The sequence below is a fragment of the Haliotis asinina genome, chromosome 8 (assembly GCF_037392515.1).
Source record: "Haliotis asinina isolate JCU_RB_2024 chromosome 8, JCU_Hal_asi_v2, whole genome shotgun sequence".
Lineage (NCBI taxonomy): Eukaryota > Metazoa > Mollusca > Gastropoda > Lepetellida > Haliotidae > Haliotis > Haliotis asinina.
In genome coordinates this window covers 26,403,672-26,427,496 of record NC_090287.1, presented here as the reverse complement: position 1 = coordinate 26,427,496, position 23,825 = coordinate 26,403,672, and the positions used below count along the sequence as shown (strand labels likewise).

General features: G+C 39.5%; 1 protein-coding gene across 1 annotated transcript; it reads left to right on the top strand.

Moving 5' to 3' along the window:
- The first annotated feature begins 954 nt into the window (after nt 1-954).
- Nucleotides 955-22,674, top strand: LOC137294127 (homeobox protein MSX-1-like). The gene is made up of 3 exons (XM_067825099.1): nt 955-2,023; nt 14,446-14,615; nt 21,743-22,674. Exons 1-3 carry the CDS (start codon nt 1,570-1,572, stop codon nt 22,040-22,042), a joined length of 924 nt encoding a protein of 307 aa, XP_067681200.1. The 5' UTR covers nt 955-1,569; the 3' UTR covers nt 22,043-22,674.
- The last annotated feature ends 1,151 nt before the right edge of the window (nt 22,675-23,825 follow it).

Genomic DNA, 23,825 nt, shown 5'->3' with positions numbered 1-23,825 from the left:
ACTTCTTGTCATCACCTACTCTCCTTAACGTAGATGATATGTAAAAAAGTTATAGATTGTCAAATACTGTCATATTAAAATTATTCAAATTTGAAAACATGATGAGATTATGAATCCACTGGTGAGAGAGTAATTCATGATCAGACAATGGATCATATAGTCATTAAGTTAATACATGATAAGACAATGTATCTAGTGATTTTATTCTATATGATTGTACATGTAACACCTCTACAATAATCACGCTAGATTTCAATGCTCTTTGAATCTTATCAGTTTCGTTTGTTACCTGTTTTTGTGTCGTTAATTGAAAAAAAGGAAGAAACATGGACATTTATGAGTCACATCAAACAAACCTAAACCGATCCAGAAAATCCCAGACACGGGATATCCATTTGAAACTTAACGTCACATGTCATTCCTAACGTCGGTGATGTCAAAAAGGTATACCTATCATTCATGATGTTGAGAACACATGGCAGCGGGACCCTCTGTGCATTTATTTCAGTTTGAAAAACACTTTCTCATTAATTGCTTTTAAAGTTATATTTGACTCAGACAAACACGTTGTTGTTTTTGCAGACATGAGAGCTGAATTGTATTCTTTAAAATCATATTAAGAAAGTAAAAAATTAAAGGAGTGTGTAGAAAACTAAAAACGCATTTATGAACATATAGAAAAATTGAACAAACTATCAAATATGATGTTTTTCTCATTTACTGAAAGCAAAAATGAAAGGAGAGTACGGTATTTTCTGAAACAGATTTTTAATATGGTCCTACCTGTTTTGTCCACTTAAACGTATTAAAAACATAGTCTGTAATCCGTAGTAATTCATACCGCGCACACGTCTCTGTTTTCAATAATCATAAAATTGTTTCATTTTGCCAAATATCGGCGAGATCAGTTCCCTGATTTATTGTTTTCATTAGAGTGAGATTTGTTGCAGGTAGCGGTTATGTCTTCGGCCCATGGACATATTGCTGCTGGCGGCATATGCTGGCCCCTCCCCCGGGCTCGGGTTCCCTCGGAAATGGATTACCCCGTTACTGACCTAGTAATTACACGCTCGCGGTCCAGACTCAGGGCAAAATCTCCATCTCCACACAGAAGAAACATCGTGAAAATTATCGCGATAATAGTACAATAGAGATACACCATATGTTAGCGGAAACCGCATGTAAACATCTAAGACAGGCAGTTCCGTGTTGTTCCGTCTTAGCTCCGCCCCTTTGAAGAGATAGACGGAAAGACTAGAGTGAGATGGGGCAGCTACCTGTCAACTTAACTTATTATACCAATGCGACTGCGCAGACGCACGCTCTGAGACTAATGAACCAATGAGAATCGTTGATATTAACACCTATCTAATACGCGCTTATAACGATTTCAGTGCTATTGGCAGCTAGCATTTGGTAATTGACTAGTGACCTGTCTGTTCATTAAAGTAATTACAAGTGAAGTATTTGACTTTTGAATCTGAAAATCTGCACGGAGGACCGAAAAGGTTTGTATCAGACAGAACTTGTCAACAGCCATCATTGTGGAAGGAGAAGCAAGCAGTGACCATGTTGTCATCATTCCTGGCAAACACTTACAACTACCAGCACCCAGACAACTCGCATCTTTTCTTCCCAACGCCGCTCAACGTCCCCCAGTTCTCATACGGAAGACAGCCAACATTTCCCTCTTCGTCAGCACCATCTACATCAACGGCACCAACGACATTGACAACATCATCATCCCCATCAGAAGCCAGCAGCATGGAGGTGAAGCAAGAAGTTGAGGAGGAAGCCATCCCTGTGGGAAACACATCCTCCGCCAGCATAAAGTTCTCCATAGACAATATCCTTGGCCTGAGATCGGCGTCCGACAAGGGGGACAGTGGCAGTAGTGATGTTCCACAACAACCTGTGTGTGAAGACGAAGACGAAGCAGACGACAATCAAGCAGTACTGGATGAAGAGTGTCCAAGATTCCCCTGGCTTCAGTGTACCCGCTACAAGCCACCAAAATTGCCAAGTAAGACTATTAACCATTTCTCAGTGATTTACAAGCATGTGCTTAAAGTTATTATCCTTAAGCCCTCACATTTCTTGTCACAGATGTAGGAATATCACACTGCCCTGAACCAATATGGTTTGATTCGTGTCAAATGAGTGGAGTATAATATTCCATAGAAGCCAGTCAGTCAGTTCTCTGTGCGATTACGACGAAAGTCATGAAATGGGTATAACGGGCAAAAACTGAAATCTGTAAACAGCAACCAATGATCAAAAGAGGTGGAACATGTTCCTAGACAGTTTCTCTGCTCTGTGTTACCATGTGTTGGTGTGTCGCTCTGGGTTGACATCTTGCGCATTGACATTTTATTCATATTTAATCACCATTGCTTGGGACAGGATTCCTTCTCACGATAAGCTTTACGCAAAAAGCCTGTTTCGTCGCAGTTTGATAGTGATTTAATATAAGATTACACATCAACGCTCGAGAGTAGTAAACAACCTGCAGATTCTGATTGATCCATGAGGCAAAACAGTGGCTTTATATATAAATGGATCATGGAAAGTCAGTGATGACAGCAGGTTTTTATCGAAAAAGGCAATAATATCCAACCTTAATAATAAATGCTTTTTATATGGCAGTACTCAACTTAAAGAAGGGATTTCATTTATTTCTTTTTCTTAATTTTTAAATTTATTATTGTGGAAAGGATTTTTCCTGATGTATTTCATATTCAAGTAAACATTCCTACATTAATGACAGCTTATGACTTTTAAATAAAATTCACATTCTTACTAGCGGCTGTTAAATGATTTTGTCCATCCATGTCCGTATAAAATATGCTTCATAGTGACAAATTCGGCGAACGTTTTTATGTGGCATTTGGAATACATTATTGCCAATCGCAGTTCAAAGATAACAAAATCGCTAAATGTATAACTGATGCAAAACAATAAGTCAAACATTTGAAGACTGGAATTTGAACATGTCATTTACTGTAATGAATTCAAACAGCTTTCCCCGGATACAGATTAAAACATCATGTGACACAACGAAAACTGATTACATAGATGTAGATTGAATAATCACAATACAGTGTCATAGTTTAATTAAATATGGCCACGCACTCAGCACTGGGTAGCTTACATAATCCTCTATTCTCACAGGAATTTGTGATATACTGACAACCATTAGACACTCACACAATGTCCTCGTTGAAGAAATCAATGGCTTTACAGGAACCCGTGCGAAGACACACGTCCGTTCTCTGTTATTACATATATAAATTAATCACATACATAATAGGTTTGATTCTAATTACCTGTTAGGTGTTTAGATGTCGCCAAAGTCAGCAGATGCTCTCAATGGCGGATGCGGGAGGGGTGAACGGTGGGGACTGGGATGATTAATACATTCAGTTTCTTCCATTTCTAAGTACAAGTTGAGCATTTCATTCACGCAGAAAAAAACATTTGTAGCAGAGAAAGTAATCCGGTTTAAAAATTGAACTTAACATATTCAAGTTTCTCTTGTCATTAATTGAACTATTTTTTTTATTTTTTGTTTTTGTTTTGTTAGAATGTTAGTTGAATTTATATCTGTCTTACGTAATATTGGGATTGAATTAGATGTTTCGATATGTCTACTTTAACCTCTTGTTCTATCGCTAATTTTTAACTAACGGTGCTTTATATCGACACGAATATATAACTATACCCGTGGAAAGATCTACAAAATTATTCCGTTGTAGTTCTCTGCTTCGAAAAACACATAGAATGTTTTCTGTGTCACGCAATCCATTAAATGGTTCTCATATTTTACAGATGCTTAATTTGCGTTGGTTAATGAGATTTATATCAAAATATGAACATTTAAGCTATTATGATCGGTTTTTAGTAATCTGTTTCATTTTAGGATCATCCATTTGGATTTGATTGTTGTACAAAAATGGTAGTTTAGATTGTGACTGGTACAATCACGAGTTAATGAAAGTATATCGTCTTCGACGATTAGACACTCAGAAAAACAGTTTTACGAGTAGAAACAACAGATAATGAGAAAGTATTTCATTATCGCTAGAGGCAAGCTCTGATTATAGTGCTTTGTTCATTTCATACAGTTGTCCATTGTAAATATTGGCTTCAAAGATTAAATGGAAATTAAGAAAACTAGGTTTTGTAGGTTTTATTATTATTATACCTATTAGACAGATTAATTCTTCATTATAGTGTATTTGAAATATATGTGTTTCATCAGTCAAATAAAATTCTTAACATTTATCAAAATGAATTTATCATTTGCGTGCAGTGTCCATATTAATCTATATGTAATTTGTCATTAGATTAAACAGATAATTCGGGAAGATTCATGGTACAGTTTCCTAAATCCTTCAAGCCGAGAGACATGTTCGGAAATATTAACACTAGGTCTTTCATATACGACTGAGATAAAGAACGTGTTTACATTTAATCATTTGCACGTCATCTTGACTTTTAATTCGAGACACAATATGCTGGGTCTTATTATGTATTTTTCAGAATATATGATCTCAAACAGATATGAAAAAAAATCTTTAGTATTAAGCCATTTTTTTCTTATCAGACATTTCTCAACGAACGCCAGTGATTTTTCGTCTTCTGTTAAAATGTACAAAACTGATACTTTCCAGAATATTTCATTTCATTATTTTGCACACAAAGTCGTGGGACCCCTTGCAAGGGCGCAGCTAACATTATCAAAAATGCAACTTACACATGATTATGGCTGAAAAAAGGGTTGGGCAAGCAATCAATGCTATATAAATATAGGTTTGCAACCTCTGCTAACATGAAAAAATTTCCTTGCCTTTAATGTGTCTCTACTTTGTTTTGCCTTTCTTGCATGACAAATTAAGCGATTAAGTTTTCAATAATACCCGGGATCGTTATGTTACGCTCATGATTGTGCGTTTGTTGCCAAAACTAATTCCATGGTCATGCGAGAGCAATATTAACCTGTCTTGAACCAAAGATACATATGCAATACCTATGTCTTGCGAAGCGACAAAATGATTGAAAGCTTTTGGTATACAGTTCTTGAAAGGTTTAGTTTAAAAATGTTTCAAGTTTATGTTTCAAGTTGGTTTCATCTCTATCAGTTGGTTTTCATTTTACACAGATTCAAATGCGTTCGTTAATCATGTTTCGACGTTCATTTGATATCGGTTTAATGTGTTAGCGCAGCATATCCATTGTTAGTCTTACGTTATCAAATAAATAACATTTGAGTATGAGCGGCCATTCTTCCTCCTCTTCTTCTCGTAACACACATTTAATTATAATTTAAATAAAGATAACTGCAAGAGGGTTTGGGGTGATTCTGACCCAGTACCTTGTTTGGTTCATCGTTATATATCGAATACACGTAGTCCAACAGCGAATGGTACTTCTCCGAAGCAGCGCTGCCAAATCGAAGCAGTTTGGAGAATTTGACCACCTACATGATTCTACTGTTCGGTATTACTTGGCATTACTCTGCGCTGTATTCCTGGCAGCCAGTTCTGACAGTCTTCCATTTCAGAGGTGGAATGTGCCAAACCCAAGGCTCCAATGACAATGGGGAGACGAATAACTTGGTATTTTGTATTGACGAACAACTTGGTATTTAAGCATTGCTATCCTTAGATTTAACAAGCGTCGTCTGGATATTTACCACGTTTTCCCTGAACATTGCCAATCCTATACGTGTCCAAAGGGATAATAAATTTCAGTGGATTTACTTAAAGATATCCCCTTACACCCTCTGCATATGGCGGTTCTACCATGGATGGAATCAGAACCACAGGCATGGCGAAAACGGTATTAAGTGGAATCAAGTCATTTCCTCAAGAAGGTTAGGTATATTATTGTTTTTTTCACAGATCAAAATACAAAAAGCAGCAGACATCGTTCAGATAATCGTGGCACTGTCGGGATGGCAATACACATAATCAGTTCAGGACACAGGAAACCCTTACACGCGAATGTGACTTCCCCATGTATACGCTGTCAAGTCGAGCCGATCAAGAAGTGTTCAGACTTCATTTGTGGATGCCCGCCTTTACAGAATACTCGTTTAAATATTGATGCCCGTTCACGGAAGGGAACCGTTTGAAATTGAAGATTGAGGGGTAATTGAAAACGGTCTTTCAAAAACATGTTCCCACATGGCTATACAAATAAAAGGTCTTGTACTGTACAAAGCTTACACAATGCACTTCTATATTCAATTTGGCGCGTATAGTCTTTAGACGAAATCAGATACCAGAATATCTTTCAGCAGGTCTTGCAGCTATTTTGAACACTTTCTGTGCGATTATCAAACTGAAGACCACACATGCCATTTAAAGAGGAGCTTTAGTTTGTAATCTAATATGTTTTCTCATTTTGCCAAGCCTAGTGTTGGAGACTGTATCCCTTCGATGCCAACCCAATGCTGCTGAACGCTGTAGCAATAAAATATAACAGTTTGAAACGTGCAACGTTTTCATTTCTAAACGTTAACAACGAGTTTACATTCAGTCAGATATCGGAGCCATGTTAAACCACTGATGTAGATATATTAAAATGTGCCCATTGCTTGAGAGAGATATGAGGTAATGGCCTGTATGTCTTCGTGTTCAAATCATTAAAGTATTGTGTTTACTTTTAATTCTAGACGTGTCAGATAATCTGCGAGAACGTATGTCACACACAACGTTAGGGTTATTGGAAAGGTGCGATAGTATTCAGGCAGACAGATGCTGGAATCGATATATTTTGAGTGCGATACTCACTCCAAAGGTTACAATGGCATAGCTTTCGTGACTGAATGATTCAACAAGAAGACGTAAATTTGCAAAGACATGTAAATGTAAAAAAACCCCAAACCTCAATGATTAAATATCCATTTAACAGCGTCGGATGTGTCAAAGAGTAAGATTTTTTGCCTCCCACTCCACCCCCAACCCCTTAGTCCACCCTCATACACACACGTTGGTGCATTCCCCATTAACTAGGGTCGACTCCACCCAGTCTGTAGGCGACATTTCACATCAAACTCTCTTTAATTCCGCGCCTGTGTTAGGTTTAATGACAGGTGTTTGCAGTGAAGACGTGTGATGAGCTCTTCACTAATACATAGCTATACACACGTGTTGATAACTGCTACTTTGACCTGTTAATGAAATAGTAGCGCGTTTCCGTCAATTAATTTAGAGAGGTGATGAGAGGATACAAGATAGAACGCTGATCCTGTAAACACCCCGTGCATAGGCCTGGAGACTGATCTCAGCTGATACCATCTTGCAATGATCCCCAGTTCCTGTGTTGGGCTGCGACAAGGGGACCACTTGCCGCCTGCCCTCATCGGGTGGATCGAGTATATGTCCTTAGTGAAGACACTTGTTTCAATATTATCAATCATGGAATGTGATACAAATAAATGCTACACCAAATGTAGGCACATTATATAGAGTAACATTTAGAAATGAACCCATCTGTACTTTATGATTAATGTTTAAAGCGTTTTTAGTTACACTAAATGAACTTCACGCCGCGTTGAATAACATTAATGTGATTGAAGAAAAAATCATACAAGTACAAATTTTTTTAAACTTATATTACATCTGTGAATCGCAAAGCAATACATTAAGGACCCCATGTAGTTTTGTTTGCTCTCTTAAAGAACTTGATACATTACAATAATCACAAGCATAATAAAAGCAATATGGTACAAGAAACGACGACATGAACTCTCTTACAAGGCCCATTTGTTAAGTTTTCTGTCCTCGCTTGAATTCAATTTTGTTTCTACATCTAATATTACCGGAATTCTCATTTCGCAAAGACATTTCAAAATAAACAAGTAAAAAAGACCAAATATCTATGAAGAGATGTAATTATCTACGGAACATTGGTTCGACGTCGTTCATTACCTTAATGAAATTGACTACTGTTTGAAATAGATTTATTGACATCTAAATATCTCCATTAATTAGATTTTTCTGCCGTTTTCCCTGAGAGTATAGCGGTATAGTAGGTCGTAGTACAGCGCTCTGTCTCCACGTAGACTAGAATGTGTGCATCCAGTTGTGGGGAAAACGAGGAAGCTTAATCAGATCAGGTTTTCTATTTCAATTCGCTTTCTCTTTGAAAATGATTTCATTAGCTTCTGATTTGATTATATTTGGTCATTTTCCATAGGAAACGATTAATTAGAATGGGACAGGGTTGTTTATTGCTACTATATTTTATTGGCGACTTATTTCAACGAGGGATGACAGTAGCAGAGGCTGTTTGTCATAACGGTAGGTTAAACGATTGCCATTTAAGCTTCATTTTCACCAATCACACCAGACTAGTCATCGACATTTCAAAAGCACATCTCCAATTCTCCCTTACATCATAACGTCCTTGCGATCAGGTGTAGGTTCCAACAACTCGAAGGTACGTTATGGAATGTCATACCAATGGCTTGGAGTAATGAAAAGTTAAAGGGGCAGAATAAAATTGCTATCAGGCAAGTGGAGCTTAATATTGTTCAGCGATGCTTGTGAATCGTATTAGCCTCTGTTAGCTCAGGCGAGTGTGGGATCGTCATGTTGACGCGAAATAAAGCGCCACCTATGACATTAAAGTAAACGTCCACGAAGAAGTCTCGTGGAGAAGTAAGTAATCTTATAATTAAATTACGTTAGTGTATTCTTGGATATTATTTCAGCGATTACTGAAACTAGAATCCAGATTAAAGGTGGTGGGCATCAAACAATTCATTTGCCAAGGCTGGGCATCAAACATTTGATTTGCCAAGGCTGATAGTAAAATTCATTCTTCACGTCGACATTTTTTTTTCTTGTAACGTTTTATGCTATGAGGTATTTCTTCTACAAGAAGCAGAGTCACCTTCCAGAAATACCTATTTCCAAATGAGCAATAGTCATAAAATGCTGTCATGTGCGTTAATCCATACAATCATTGTAAAAAGTTATCGTATTTGTTTTTTTCAGAACAATGTAAATGTTTTTTATGTTATTTTATAAGAACGTCGGTATATTTACTCACTGTAAACATTAAGATTCCAGCCAATAAATGTAATGCGCCGTGTCAAATTTGCCATTAGGTTTTGAATTAGTTCATGTGTATCATGTTTACACTAACGTTAAAATAGTGTTAAATGAGTCTGACGTACATCGTATAATCACATCCATTGTTGACATAAAGACAAGAAATTAGCAATATCTTCTAAACTTTTTTCGACATATGATTATACCTTTTCAAACGACCAGTGTGGGTCATATAGGGTAAGCTGATGGAAAGTTAAGGCTGACGTGTCAGGACTGTTTAAAGTGTTTTGTGCAATTTATGTTGTATCTCTGAATATTTCTCATTAACCACAATGTAAGCATGATCGCTCGAAAAATCCCCAAATACGTGCCTGAGTATTGCACTCTCAGAAACGAATCACTACCTATGGGTAAGCGGGTGTATGATTATGACAAGAGCAACAATCAATGACAACGTCTAGAGATATTCTTGATAGCACTAATAGAACTGTAGAGTATCTATTTAAGTACATAATTAAATACTTTAAAAGGAATATAATAAATCAGATGCATCTGTTTAACACCAATCCCATGTTAGTGCACCGTACTGTGTGATATGACATTTATAATTCCATAGGTCACATTTAGCTAATTTATTTGACGCATACTTTCATGTTTATCACTTGTGTACTTACGTTCAAGAGAAAGTACACACCTGCGATCATGAGTCTTAGAACGAGGACGCAGTCATACATGACAGTTACACCATGGTGTTGTGGACAAAGGATAACGTGAGGACCACTACATTGTGAAAGCTAGGGCACACGGGATAGCGTGCAGACCACTACATTATGGGGACTAGGGGACACGGGATAGCATGAAAACCACCACATTATGGGGACTAGGGGACACGAGAAAGCATGAGGACCACCACATTATAGGGACACGGGGACACGGGATAGCATGAAAACCACCACATTATAGGGACACGGGGACACGGGATAGCATGAGGACCACCACATTGTGGGGACTAGGGGAAACGGGATAGCATGAGGACCACCACATTATGGGGATTAGGGGACACGGGATAGCATGAAGACCACCATATTATAGGGGCTAGGGGACACGGGATAGCATGAGGACCACCACATTGTGGGGACTAGGGGAAACGGGATAGCATGAGGACCACCATATTATAGGGACTAGGGGACACGGGATAGCATGAGGACCACCACATTATAGGGACACGGGGACACGGGATAGCATGAGGACCACCACATTATAGGGACACGGGGACACGGGATAGCATGAGGACCACCACATTGTGGGGACTAGGGGAAACGGGATAGCATGAGGACCACCATATTATAGGGACTAGGGGACACGGGATAGCATGAAGACCACCACATTATGGGGATTAGGGGACACGAGAAAGCATGAGGACCACCATATTATAGGGACTAGGGGACACGGGATAGCATGAGGACCACCACATTGTGGGGACTAGGGGAAACGGGATAGCATGAGGACCACCATATTATAGGGACTAGGGGACACGGGATAGCATGAGGACCACCACATTATAGGGACACGGGGACACGGGATAGCATGAGGACCACCACATTATAGGGACACGGGTACACGGGATAGCATGAGGACCACCACATTGTGGGGACTAGGGGAAACGGGATAGCATGAGGACCACCATATTATAGGGACTAGGGGACACGGGATAGCATGAAGACCACCACATTATGGGGATTAGGGGACACGGGATAGCATGAAGACCACCACATTATAGGGACACGGGGACACGGGATAGCATGAGGACCACCACATTGTGGGGACTAGGGGAAACGGGATAGCATGAGGACCACCATATTATAGGGACTAGGGGACACGGGATAGCATGAAGACCACCACATTATGGGGATTAGGGGACACGAGACAGCATAAAGACCACCACATTATAGGGACACGGGGACACGGGATAGCATGAAAACCACCATATTATAGGGACGCGGGGACACGGGATAGCATGAGGAGCACCACATTATAGGGACACGGGGACACGGGATAGCATGAGGACCACCACATTGTGGGGACTAGGGGAAACGGGATAGCATGAGGACCACCACATTGTGGGGACTAGGGGAAACGGGATAGCATGAGGACCACCATATTGTGGGGACTAGGGGAAACGGGATAGCATGAGGACCACCACATTGTGGGGACTAGGGGAAACGGGATAGCATGAGGACCACCATATTGTGGGGACTAGGGGACACGGGATAGCATGAAGACCACCACATTATGGGGATTAGGGGACAGGGGATATCATGAAGACCACCACGTTATGGGGACTAGGGGACACGGGATAGCATGAAGACCACCACATTATAGGGACTAAGGGATACGTTATGGCATGAGGACAATTACATTGTGGCAACTGTCTCGTAAAAATTGTCTCGGAATCGTGATGACGTCTAACTTTTATTATTTTATTCTCAGCTGGATGTGAGAAGGTGTTTGAGCAGTTAAAATAGTTAGATTGATATTAGCCTCAACTTGCCTACTACCTATCTGAAATGTGATGTACATATCTGAGAAAAGATGTGACAAGCGGACGTTCAGTGTCAATTGTCCTCCTATCTTATACTCCGTTAATGGAATCTGTATATGATGAATGAACTAATAAGACTTACAAATGATGCTACCTGTCATTACCACGATAGAGGATATCCAGTTTGACATTTTCTCTCCATTCCAACAGTAAAGCCGTGTAGTGTAAGGTCATGCGTCACTAGTGTCGAGTTACAACAAGTCTGGGTGTACTATAGCACATACATTTACCGAAACAATATACTGTGATGGTTCTCACTCTGTCTCTTGTCCCCTATACTAGTCCCCATAATGTAGTTGTTCTCACGCTATCCCTTGTCCACTAGTCAGCACAATGTTTTGGTCCTCACGATGCCCAGTGTTATAACGTGTCCCTTAGTACCCACAATGTAGTGGTCGACATGTTATCTCATGTCCCCTAGTACCCACAGTGTAGTGGTCTCCATGTTATCCAGCGAACCCTAGTACCCACAATGTAGTTGTCCCGAAGCTATCCCGTGTTCCCTAGTACCCACAATGTAGTTGTCCCGGAGCTATCCCGTGCCCCCTAGTACCCACAATGTAGTTGTCCCGAAGCTATCCCGTGTTCCCTAGTACCCACAATGTAGTTGTCCCGGAGCTATCCCGTGTCCCCTAGTACCCACAATGTAGTTGTCCCGAAGCTATCCCGTGTTCCCTAGTACCCACAATGTAGTTGTCCCGGAGCTATCCCGTGTTCCCTAGTACCCACAATGTAGTTGTCCCGGAGCTATCCCGTGTTCCCTAGTACCCACAATGTAGTTGTCCCGGAGCTATCCCGCGTCCTCTAGTACCCACAATGTAGTTGTCCCGAAACTATCCCGCGTCCTCTAGTACCCACAATGTAGTTGTCCCGGAGCTATCCCGTGTCCCCTAGTACCCACAATGTAGTTGTCCCGAAGCTATCCCGTGTTCCCTAATACCCACAATGTAGTTGTCCCGGAGCTATCCCGTGTCCCCTAGTACCCACAATGTAGTTGTCCCGAAGCTATCCCGTGTTCCCTAGTACCCACAATGTAGTTGTCCCGGAGCTATCCCGTGTTCCCTAGTACCCACAATGTAGTTGTCCCGAAGCTATCCCGTGTCCCCTAGTACCCACAATGTAGTTGTCCCGAAGCTATCCCGTGTTCCCTAGTACCCACAATGTAGTTGTCCCGGAGCTATCCCGCGTCCTCTAGTACCCACAATGTAGTTGTCCCGAAGCTATCCCGTGTTCCCTAGTACCCACAATGTAGTTGTCCCGGAGCTATCCCGCGTCCTCTAGTACCCACAATGTAGTTGTCCCGAAGCTATCCCGTGCCCCCTAGTACCCACAATGTAGTTGTCCCGAAGCTATCCCGTGTTCCCTAGTACCCACAATGTAGTTGTCCCCGGAGCTATCCCGTGCCCCCTAGTACCCACAATGTAGTTGTCCCGAAGCTATCCCGTGTCCTCTAGTACCCACAATGTAGTTGTCCCGGAGCTATCCCGTGCCCCCTAGTACCCACAATGTAGTTGTCCCGGAGCTATCCCGTGTTCTTTAGTACCCACAATGTAGTTGTTCCGAAGCTATCCCGTGTCCCTTAGTACCCACAATGTAGTTGTCCCGAAGCTATCCCGTGTTCCTTAGTACCCACAATGTAGTTGTCCTCGAGTTCTCCCTGCAACTTCTTGCACCGATATATCAACTGTAAGAATAACATCGCTGGTTGTGCCATGTGGTATTTGACACCAATATTGTTGAGCATAACATGTGTATCAATCTCTGTCATCAAAGAAGCTCGATGAGAAAAACCCATTAGTTGTGCTGGACTTCCCCATTGACATCTGAAATTGTGATCGGACATTCCAGCAACCCACGGTCTCCCTATGCAGACTGTATACAGATCTGTTTCATATTTAGATCTCTAGTAATACACTACGCTAACCACGTCGTGTGTGACAAGAGGGATGGGATCAAAGTTCTGAACCAAAGAAAGAAAGGTTTGGTCAGGGTTATAACGGCAAAACAAAACATCACCAAATCTTCAGGTTTCAGTGCATGTTGCGGCCAGTTTAAAATCCGGTGTCCGATGCAATTCCTTATTTTCAATTTTCCCTTTCTCACAATGCCACTGATGACGTCATGATCTGCACTGGGGGAAAATAGCTACGTCATATTCACAGAAACAGATCCACTTCCTACTCATCCTTCGGACAAGTGACAGAGGATGTGTCATTACATTATGGTATATTTTAGTCGAGGACGTAATTGCTAGTTAGTAGAGGTCTTGTTCCATGAGAGAGCTAACTGAGGCATATGATAAGGTCTTCAGACCATTATTGAGACTTCCACCAACTCCTGGTGTAATCATTATACGTTTACAGGATTTTTTAAGTGTAGATACCTGTGAAATGTGTTTCAATTAGGACTTGTTTAAAATATTTCTCTTAATTGTAAATGGACGATCGGGGAAACTGTGGTCAAAGCATTTGTACTGAGACAGTTCGACTGCCCACGTGGGTAAAATGTACGAAGCCTATGTTTGCTATTCCCAGTCTAAATATTGCTTGAATTTGGTAAATGCGGCGTAAAACAAGACTCACTAAGTATTCCACTCGATGGCACAGAGAAACTAATCTGAACTTCTGAGTTTCTTCTGAAACTCTATCTACCAAACTATAAAATATGAACTGGTGTCTCAATGATGTACCCTTGGGAACAATAAAACTTCTTCTGAAATTCTAATTTTCCCGCATTTCCCGCGAACATGAATACAGTTTAATATCATTCCAATTGTAGGGCTGAAGAAGAAAGACGGCGTGAAAAGGAGGAAGCTAGGCCGCAACCCACGTGTTCCCTTCACTCAACACCAGGTGGCGGTTTTAGAGGAGAAGTTTCGCCGAACTCACTACCTCAGTAGCATGGATGTTGCCGAACTATCGACAGCGCTCAACCTATCAGACAACAGGGTGAGAATCAATTTTTGCCAAACCATTTCATACAGTGAACACGAGTCAGAAACTCTCCAGTCTAAGTAAACGTAGGTTCAGTATTATTCGTCATACTGTATAACGAATAATAGTGAGCATAAGTTCAGTTGTATGCTCTTTAAAAGTAGGGGAACCTGAACTTTGAAGTCTGGTAGAAAGGAAACCAATTGAGGAACGTTACAATGACATTCATCTTGTGTATGCAGCATCATTTCACGTTATCACCACACGCAAACACAATGCATGGGAAGCACGTGCACAACGTGGGAGCCTCCTACACGTGCACCACATGTCATTATGAATCTTGACGTTCATCAGGCAGGTCGATAAGTCACTGTAGACAATTTTTTCTGATAATTTTCTTGCATCCGTGCGTGGTCAGGGTTTGCAGAGTCAAATCATACACTACTGACTGAAAAGTGTAAACCTGAAATTTTCATGTCATACTCTTGTCACCTAACAAGGGGGATAACTGAACGAACAGCTTTGCTTTAAATGAAATCCATGTGGTGATGCATTCTCAAAACAATCATTATTATTGTGTCAACATTGATTCAATCCCATATATCTCCCAATTTCGACAATCGTACATTGAAAGTACATTCGACCTCCGCCGTGTCTTAAGGTGGGGTGGTCTGGAGTAAGCAGGGTGAGGGATGGGAGGTAACTTTATGCTACTTCATGCATGCTTCTACAATGTACAACTCCTCTCTGACGCAGCTCACCTCATTCCCTTAAGACATATGGATGTTTCAGTTATCTGTATCTAATATAACTAAGTTATACACTTACACAAATGTACTCTTTTGCAAGTTTTAAATACCCCCTATTGTAACTTTCCATAAACGGTGCGTCTCTCTCTCTCTCTCTCTCTCTCTCTCTAATATATATATATATATATATATATATATATATATATATATATATATATATATATACACACACACACACACACACACATATATATATATATGTATATGTATATGTATATATATATTCATAGAAATCTCGTCTATTTTCAAATTAAGTGTACATGCATGGATTAAATGCCATGTATACAGCTTTATGAGAAAGTTTGGAACTTTTTAACGACATATAATTTGTATTATTTCTGGGCTCTCTATGACTATCACGAAGCCGTCTGTTATGATGCCACAGATTAGTTTATACATATAATAATATTTTTACCTCCGGGGTATCTTGGAATAAAGAGCTGACATTTCGAAAATAATAAATTTTCGACAAATTGATGAGCTGTCAAACGTAACTGTTTTTCACTTCGATATTAATGTTTCATCTAGTTGACAATATTGCTTCTCCGCTTGTCTGCTATTGTTTGTGTTTCTTGTCGTCGTTACTGTCAGCTTAAGAGCACAGTAATATGACAATATACATGATTTGAGAATTCATTTAGTGCACTGATTAAAGGAAACCTGATCCAACTACTATCAAGGCATATCGCTGCTATGAAAGATTAGAAGAAAAGAAATCAAAGCAATATGGCGAATTAACTCGACGGAGTTAGTCTGTGCTATATTAACTTGACTTGTTAAACTTACTCTTGATAAACATTAGTCACGAACTAATTGTCTACTATGTGAATCGCTGAAAGGTTATATATAACTCTGTTATAAGACATTTCGCCTAAGGGTTTGTCAACGTTGGGCGAAGGAAGTCGTCAACATGGGCAGCTAGTCTGCTTTACGTTGACGGGAAGAATCCTTAATAAATTGTGAACATATGCGACGGACTCCAAAAAATCTTATCAAACAAAATCACCTTCTGGCAAAGAGAACATGTACTTGAAAATTGGATTTGACCAAACAATTACAAACTTTGTCAGAACGTTTTTAGGTAAAAACGGTAACCGAAACACGGCAAACGTGAGAAAAACCCCAAAGCCCAAGTACATGTTTCTGTTGGTTGTTGAAATGCTTTGTTGACAGGAAGCAGGCTGTTTTCCTCAAGAACAAATATAATCAAACAAGAATTTTACTTGACACGTTAACTGTATGTAATATATTTTCACCTTAAATTAATTTTACAAAACCCCCATGTGTCAGGAGAACATCTGTTTCTTAAAGAGTCAATGTCGCGATATAAACACATGAATTTATTCCAAGGGCTTATCGTTGATAGCATGCGACATCCTGGACATGCGTCAGTGTTTAGAGCACTTGGGAAAGACGCTGTTGGGAGTTTAACCGGGCGGCGTCCACGCTGAGGGGGGCGTGGTCAGAAAAGTATACCTTGCTGTCCAGTGGGCGTATCGGTCAAGCCAGCTTGTCGTCTTCTGGTTGTGGAAACTAAAGAGACATGCCCCGGGTGGATAGTTGACATTTATCGGCGTGTAATGACTGGTTGGTGGTCGGTGCTGACAAATATAATCGTTCTGATTGATGACAGAGCTGACTTGTGCTACTGTTTCATCAACACACGTGCGACCGCTTCCCTATGATATGTCATCAAATCACAATACTTAACATATTTTTTCAAGAAGGTTTTTTTCAGTATGCAGTGTTTTATGTATATTTACATGAAATAAATAGGAAATACATAGGATAGGATTTTACCAATATCCCGATATGTTTGACACAAGGAAATTCTTCGCCTGCGCTCTGACGCACACACGCCTTCACTAGGTTAACAATCAAACATGGACGACTTGATGTGTACATCTAACCCAGATCAGGTCACACATCTGATGAAACGGAAAGTTATCAAAAACTTAAAAGTTGTCCTGCTTTTCTTTGGACATGACAAATTCCAAATATGCCTACCTTCGACACCACTCTAATACAATGTGCCCGAGAAACACCCCATGTGTGCTTTGCATTCTTAGTTGTTGAAACCATTGAGGTTCTGGTGTATGTGTACGGTCACGATTTAATAGGTTTATTTATATACTATAAAATCACCACGATTTAATATACCCTTATTAGGAGCGTGCATACATCGCATTGACGCGAGAAAGTCACATGGCTGAAATATAGCCGACGTGGCTTTAAATTTGTTGTGGGTTTGATGATTCATTTATTGTTGTAGTTTTGTAAATGCGCGGATGAGACATTTAGACGAGACATGATTACACTTTCCCATGGGCAAAAATTGTGCTTCTTAATTTGTCTGATATGTTTCTTTAAGGACACGTTTAGGAGTTTCGGTCGTTAAGGCGTGAGCTGGGGGACAAAGGTCAGGAGGTCAACTAATCTTTAGGTATTACTATGATCGGTTACAATTCAGCAATCGCAATTTATGTCCAAACATTTCCTGAAAAGTAAACCAATGGTATCGTCTTAAGGTTTTATTCTGGGGTGTGTTAATATAGACTTTCAAAGTGACGAAAACCTGACACACAAGAATGTATTACAAGATGGAAGACTACAACTTTACAGTTGTCCGTTGTCCCTATGTCCACCAATATTCCACAGTGAAGCGTTTACTGTGTACATATAGGTATAATAGTTGCGTTATTGACCTTGTACTTGTTTGATAACGTTTTGATAACGTTTGTAAATAGTTTGTATACCCTGCCATACTTTTGTCTATTCGTACATATGGACAGACGCACTGTGAATTCTTAGGTTAGCTTAGCAGTATTCAAAGGCCTTTGGAATAGAGGGTAGACATCTTTTACTTGATCTAATAACATGTTTCTAACCCGCACCACCATACCTGCTACCCTTGGAAGATTCCCATTGTTTCATGCTTTGTGTCGGTGTTTGACTTTAGTTAGGGACTCAACCTCCGACTGTCCCCACCCCTCAGCTCACTTCAACAACCATCCCCACCCTATGGCTCCCTTCTATAACCGCCCCCACCCACGGCTCAGTTCATCCTTTGTTTTTCTCACCCCCACCCCACAATGAGAACAGTTTCTTTGGTCGGAACCCGCAGTGAGGGCAAATCGTAATTAGCTCTGTTCGGCAAGAATCAAGTATCTAATATTGTCTTGTAGCAGACCGATACTTTCGCATCTCGTCATTATCTCCGGGCGAATCGCGCGGGTAACCTTACCTGTCCAGCAACTCGCGTGCGTTGTTGCTACGGTCCCATCTGTGCCGTGCATATTAAAGGCTGAACCAGTCGAGCCATTAACGACTTTCTAATCTCAGGTAGAATCGCCTCAAAACAAATCCTGGCTTTTGAAGCCAGTGTAACATTTAAACACCAGCTTCTACTACACCTGTCATTTGGACAGATTTGTTTAGGAAACTAATTTTGCGCACAGTTGATATCGACGCCGCTTACACCATTGTTTCACGAGTCGCAGGTGTAGAACCATTGTGTTTTTATCCTTTGCCATGCGGAGTCAGTCATATACTGTTCAGAAACAGGTAATGCATCAGTGTGCTTGCTGAGGACAACGTATGCTCAACGTTACTGAGATGTTTGAAATAGCTCTCAGTGATATTCATTACACAAAAGCGTCAACACCTTGTCCACATCCGTAACAAATCCGGACACTAACAAGACAGATTACACGATTAGGAGAACATCACGTCATGTCAACACCCGAACTACCAGACATACCGCAAATACTTTAAACCTGAAGTACTATATATCTGCTAGATTACAAATATTTTAAACCCGACAGTACTTGACATACTAGACTACAAATGCCTTGAACTTAAAATACTACAAATAGTAGACTACAAATACTTTAAACCTCAAATACTTGACTTGCAAGATTGCAAATACTTTAAACCTCAAATACTTGACTTGCAAGATTGCAAATACTTTAAACCTCAAATACTTGACTTGCAAGATTGCAAATACTTTAAACCTCAAATACTTGACTTGCAAGATTGCAAATACTTTAAACCTCAAATACTTGACTTGCAAGATTGCAAATACTTTAAACCTCAAATACTTGACTTACAAGATTGCAAATACTTTAAACCTCAAATACTTGACTTACAAGATTGCAAATACTTTAAACCTCAAATACTTGACTTACAAGATTGCAAATACTTTAAACCTCAAATACTTGACTTACAAGATTGCAAATACTTTAAACCTCAAATACTTGACTTACAAGATTGCAAATACTTTAAACCTCAAATACTTGACTTACAAGATTGCAAATACTTTAAACCTCAAATACTTGACTTACAAGATTGCAAATACTTTAAACCTCAAATACTTGACTTACAAGATTGCAAATACTTTAAACCTCAAATACTTGACTTACAAGATTGCAAATACTTTAAACCTCAAATACTTGACTTACAAGATTGCAAATACTTTAAACCTCAAATACTTGACTTGCAAGATTGCAAATACTTTAAATCTGAAATACTAGACATACTAGACTACAAATTGTTTAAACACAAAGTACTAGAAATACAGTTCTAAAACTACTTGATTAAATGCTACCGTTTCTTCAAAATCAGTTATAAAAATACCTATATGTATTCGAGTTTAAATGTCTTATATCAGTTTTCTTATCAGACTACATTCTGTTTTGATAGTATTCTCAATGAAACAGGAGCGACGTTTTTCAAATACATGAAATGTTAGACTCACTACGTACCAATCTGCCAATTTACTTCATGTTTCAGATTGTAACAGGACAGCAAAGTATTCCTATATTCCACCAGGCAATCTCGTAAAAAATATTCATCTAATTTTAAAAAAAATAATTAAATGTTCTTTACGAGTGATTATTGAGTACTAAAACATTATTGTTTAGATATGGACAGATCGTATTTGATGCCATGTGTTGTTTAGGGTTTACATTTATGATTGGTCCAAGACTATATGAAATGACACATATTACAGTTAGACGCGACAAGCAACGTGAACATCGAATACGCTCGATAGATATCAATAACGAAACAGTCATTACTCATATTTAAGTAATATCTGAAATTGTTCATATGCAGGCATAGATATTCGTATTGACGTATATCCTTCATACGTGATTGCCGTGGGCAAATTTCATACTTGTTATAAAGCTAAGTCTATTATAGTGAAACTTTCTGATATCAGCTCCGTTGTCAGGTTACATATTTTGACAATTTAATGAAATCTTGAGATCTAATATAAGATATCGTATTACCTAACATATTTCATTGGCATTATATCATGGTAAAGGAAATTGTGTTCTGAAATGAGGTATTCTGGAACGATATAGAGAGATAATTATGGTTGGTTATAGGCACATATACGTTTGTTCTTTAAAGGGTTATAATGCCAGGAATATAACACTGTGGGTTATGTTATTGGTTTTTATCTTGTTTAGATTAAAAAGTTTAAAATAGCCCGTGGGTGTCTTCGTTGGTAAATAATATCGTGAATATGGAATTAATTAATATTTCAGACGTTAATATGATGCCACTAATGCTGAATAATATCTAAACTTTAAAATTAGACAATTTTATCTGTGGTCTGCCTGACTCATAAGTACAATGCTATAGGTATTCTGTTACTTAATAGTGGATTCTCTGGTCCAGACTCAATTATTTACAGACCGCCGCCATATAGTTGGAAATAGCTGAGTGCGGCATAAAACTAAACTCACAAACTCATTAACATGTTGTACCCCCCACCAGCTGTCAGTTACTTGTGAGAGCTATTACCTCTTTTGAATCCAACCTTATATGGGAATTAGGGCCTCATTTACGCTCGTTATTATGAAGTACTTTTTAAGAGATAGTTAAAACCTCCCCTTTGTTGAATTGTAAGTTTGGTTTAACGGTTAATTTCAAGCCTTCTCTGCGTCACTTGTATGAGAGACCTGTGCCATTTGCCATTTCACGAACTACACTAGTACGGGTATGGAACGTTCTGAAAAAACAAACAAACCTAGAGACGTGGTTCGGGCGAATTTGGAATCGTGGGTTTCGGGCACAGTGAATGGTTGCCACTCTGCAGAGCGTTTCCCTACTCGTATATCCTGACAGAATTCCATATATAAGTAATGTGCTAGACGAAGTCTCAGTGTGTTATTTAGATCTATTCAAATATGATTTTAGTGGACTAATGGACACACGTCCACCAATACACTACTCAATCAATGTGACCAGGTCATTTGGTTATTTTGAATACGTAACAAGCGTTGTGTGTGAATTTGCTCTTAAAAGATCTTGTTTTGCTTATAGGTCAAGATCTGGTTCCAGAACCGACGTGCACGCGAACGTCGCGACAGAGAGGCAGCGCAGACATCAGCCCTTTTCCCACCAAAACCATCCCAGCCACTCATGGTGCCCTCGGTTACTTGGCCAATCCCCTCAACTTCCACAAACACGGCGTTCGCACAACTCCGCACAGCCATCCAGCAGAGTCGAGGGAGCTTCCTCCCCTCAGCGTTCAGTCTGTACCTTCCCCGCCCAACGGGGCAAGACGGAGGCAAGTGTAGCGTCGACACGACAGATGATCGTTCGGACAAGTATTGTAGTTGAAGTCAAGAGGTTGAAGGACAAGGGTCACACACAACTTTTTCTTTCTGAAAAGAAAAATACCTGTATCTGCGCCGCTGTAAAAATGAAAGGGCAGATGTGCCCTGGCATGTACATATGAACACGAGGAAGATGAGCCTATCAGTTCACCGTGCACTTGAGCTCTGATACACGTACATACCAGAAGAAAACAGTGTCAAGATTGTAAACATGTGTAGGCCTCTGAGTATGTTACTGTAGACCAGAGCCATTAGATGAGAATCGACGTCACTAGAAGCCGCCATGCTGTAAATAGGTCTCCTTTCACGAAGCAACCTTTACTAAGGTTAACCTTAACTCCCATTCTTTAACATCACACTGAGGTTACCTTAGGGACTTACGATCACCTTAGTGTTTTGCGAAAGGAGGCCCTGAAACCTGAACACCGACTGGAGGTTTTGAATCCGACCAGAAAGACCATCATGGGACTAGATTATGAATGTGCTTATGATAATCCACAACTGAGATTGTTGTGTCTTGTCGGAGTTGTGACGTCAAACATGATGTGATGTGACGATCTGCACGTGGTTAACGACTGATGTTAGTCATGGAGAACTGTCACTGCATTGTTTGTAAATAAAAACGTCATATTCAAATCCCTCTTTACTGTCTTTCTTGGTATTAAGGGTTGATTGAGTTTAGCTTTATGCCGTTTTTAAGGAAGATTCCAGCAATATCACGACGGGAGAACACCAGAAATGTGTTTCACGCGGACTACCCATGTGAGGATTCGATTTAGGTAACCCCTCCGGTCCTTGTATAAAAGAAGATTATCATTTTATGTAAGGTTTCTGTTGTAAGTAAGTGATCTTTACGTAAGTGTGTCCCGATAGTGCACCATCGTTTTGAACTTGGGCCTTCTGATATATACGATCCTTTCTCCTTGGCTCCAATGAGATGCCTTGTGATTAAAGCGTTCACTCAAACATCATGAAGTTCAAAGGTTAGTGGGAACTGCTTCTCAGGGAATTAGGGAAAGACAGATATGCGACGTAAAATAAACTCACTCACTCATTTGCTCACTGTTTTTTTGCAATGATCAATTCCAAACAGTCGGCATGTATGCCCGCACCTGAAACCTGAAACCACTGCAGCCAGATATTTGGACACAACATGGGCATTCAAACATAGAATTGGTCACACCTACCAAAAGCAAATTGTACATATGTATGCAACATATATATATATATATATATATATATATATATATATATATATATATATATATATATATATATATATATATATATATATAGAGAGAGAGAGAGAGAGAGAGAGAGAGAGAGAGAGCAACGTTTTACACACACACACACACACACGCATATATATATATATATAGTCATTTTACCCCCAGTTGAATAGGTTTTATAAGATAATAGCGACTTTTTATATTTTTATGGAGAGTGTTCTGAAATGTGTATATTTTGCATACTTACATATTCCTATAGGGAAGCAATCCAAAAAGTAAGTATACAATCTGTTTTATTATGTCAATATGATATATCAAGAGAAGACGTGAGGTAGTATCATGTAGCAACCACTAAATACAGTTCATGATACCAAATCCACACAAATACTAACGTATTTCACAAAATAATAAAAAATATCACGAAAGAAGTGTGATGGCTATATTTCGTGTATTATTATTATCGTGTATTTCGACAATTATAAATTATTTCTATCGTATGTTTTTCATTATAGTGGTAATAATGATAATTTTAGAACGCCAGTCTCGTTTTTCTGACGT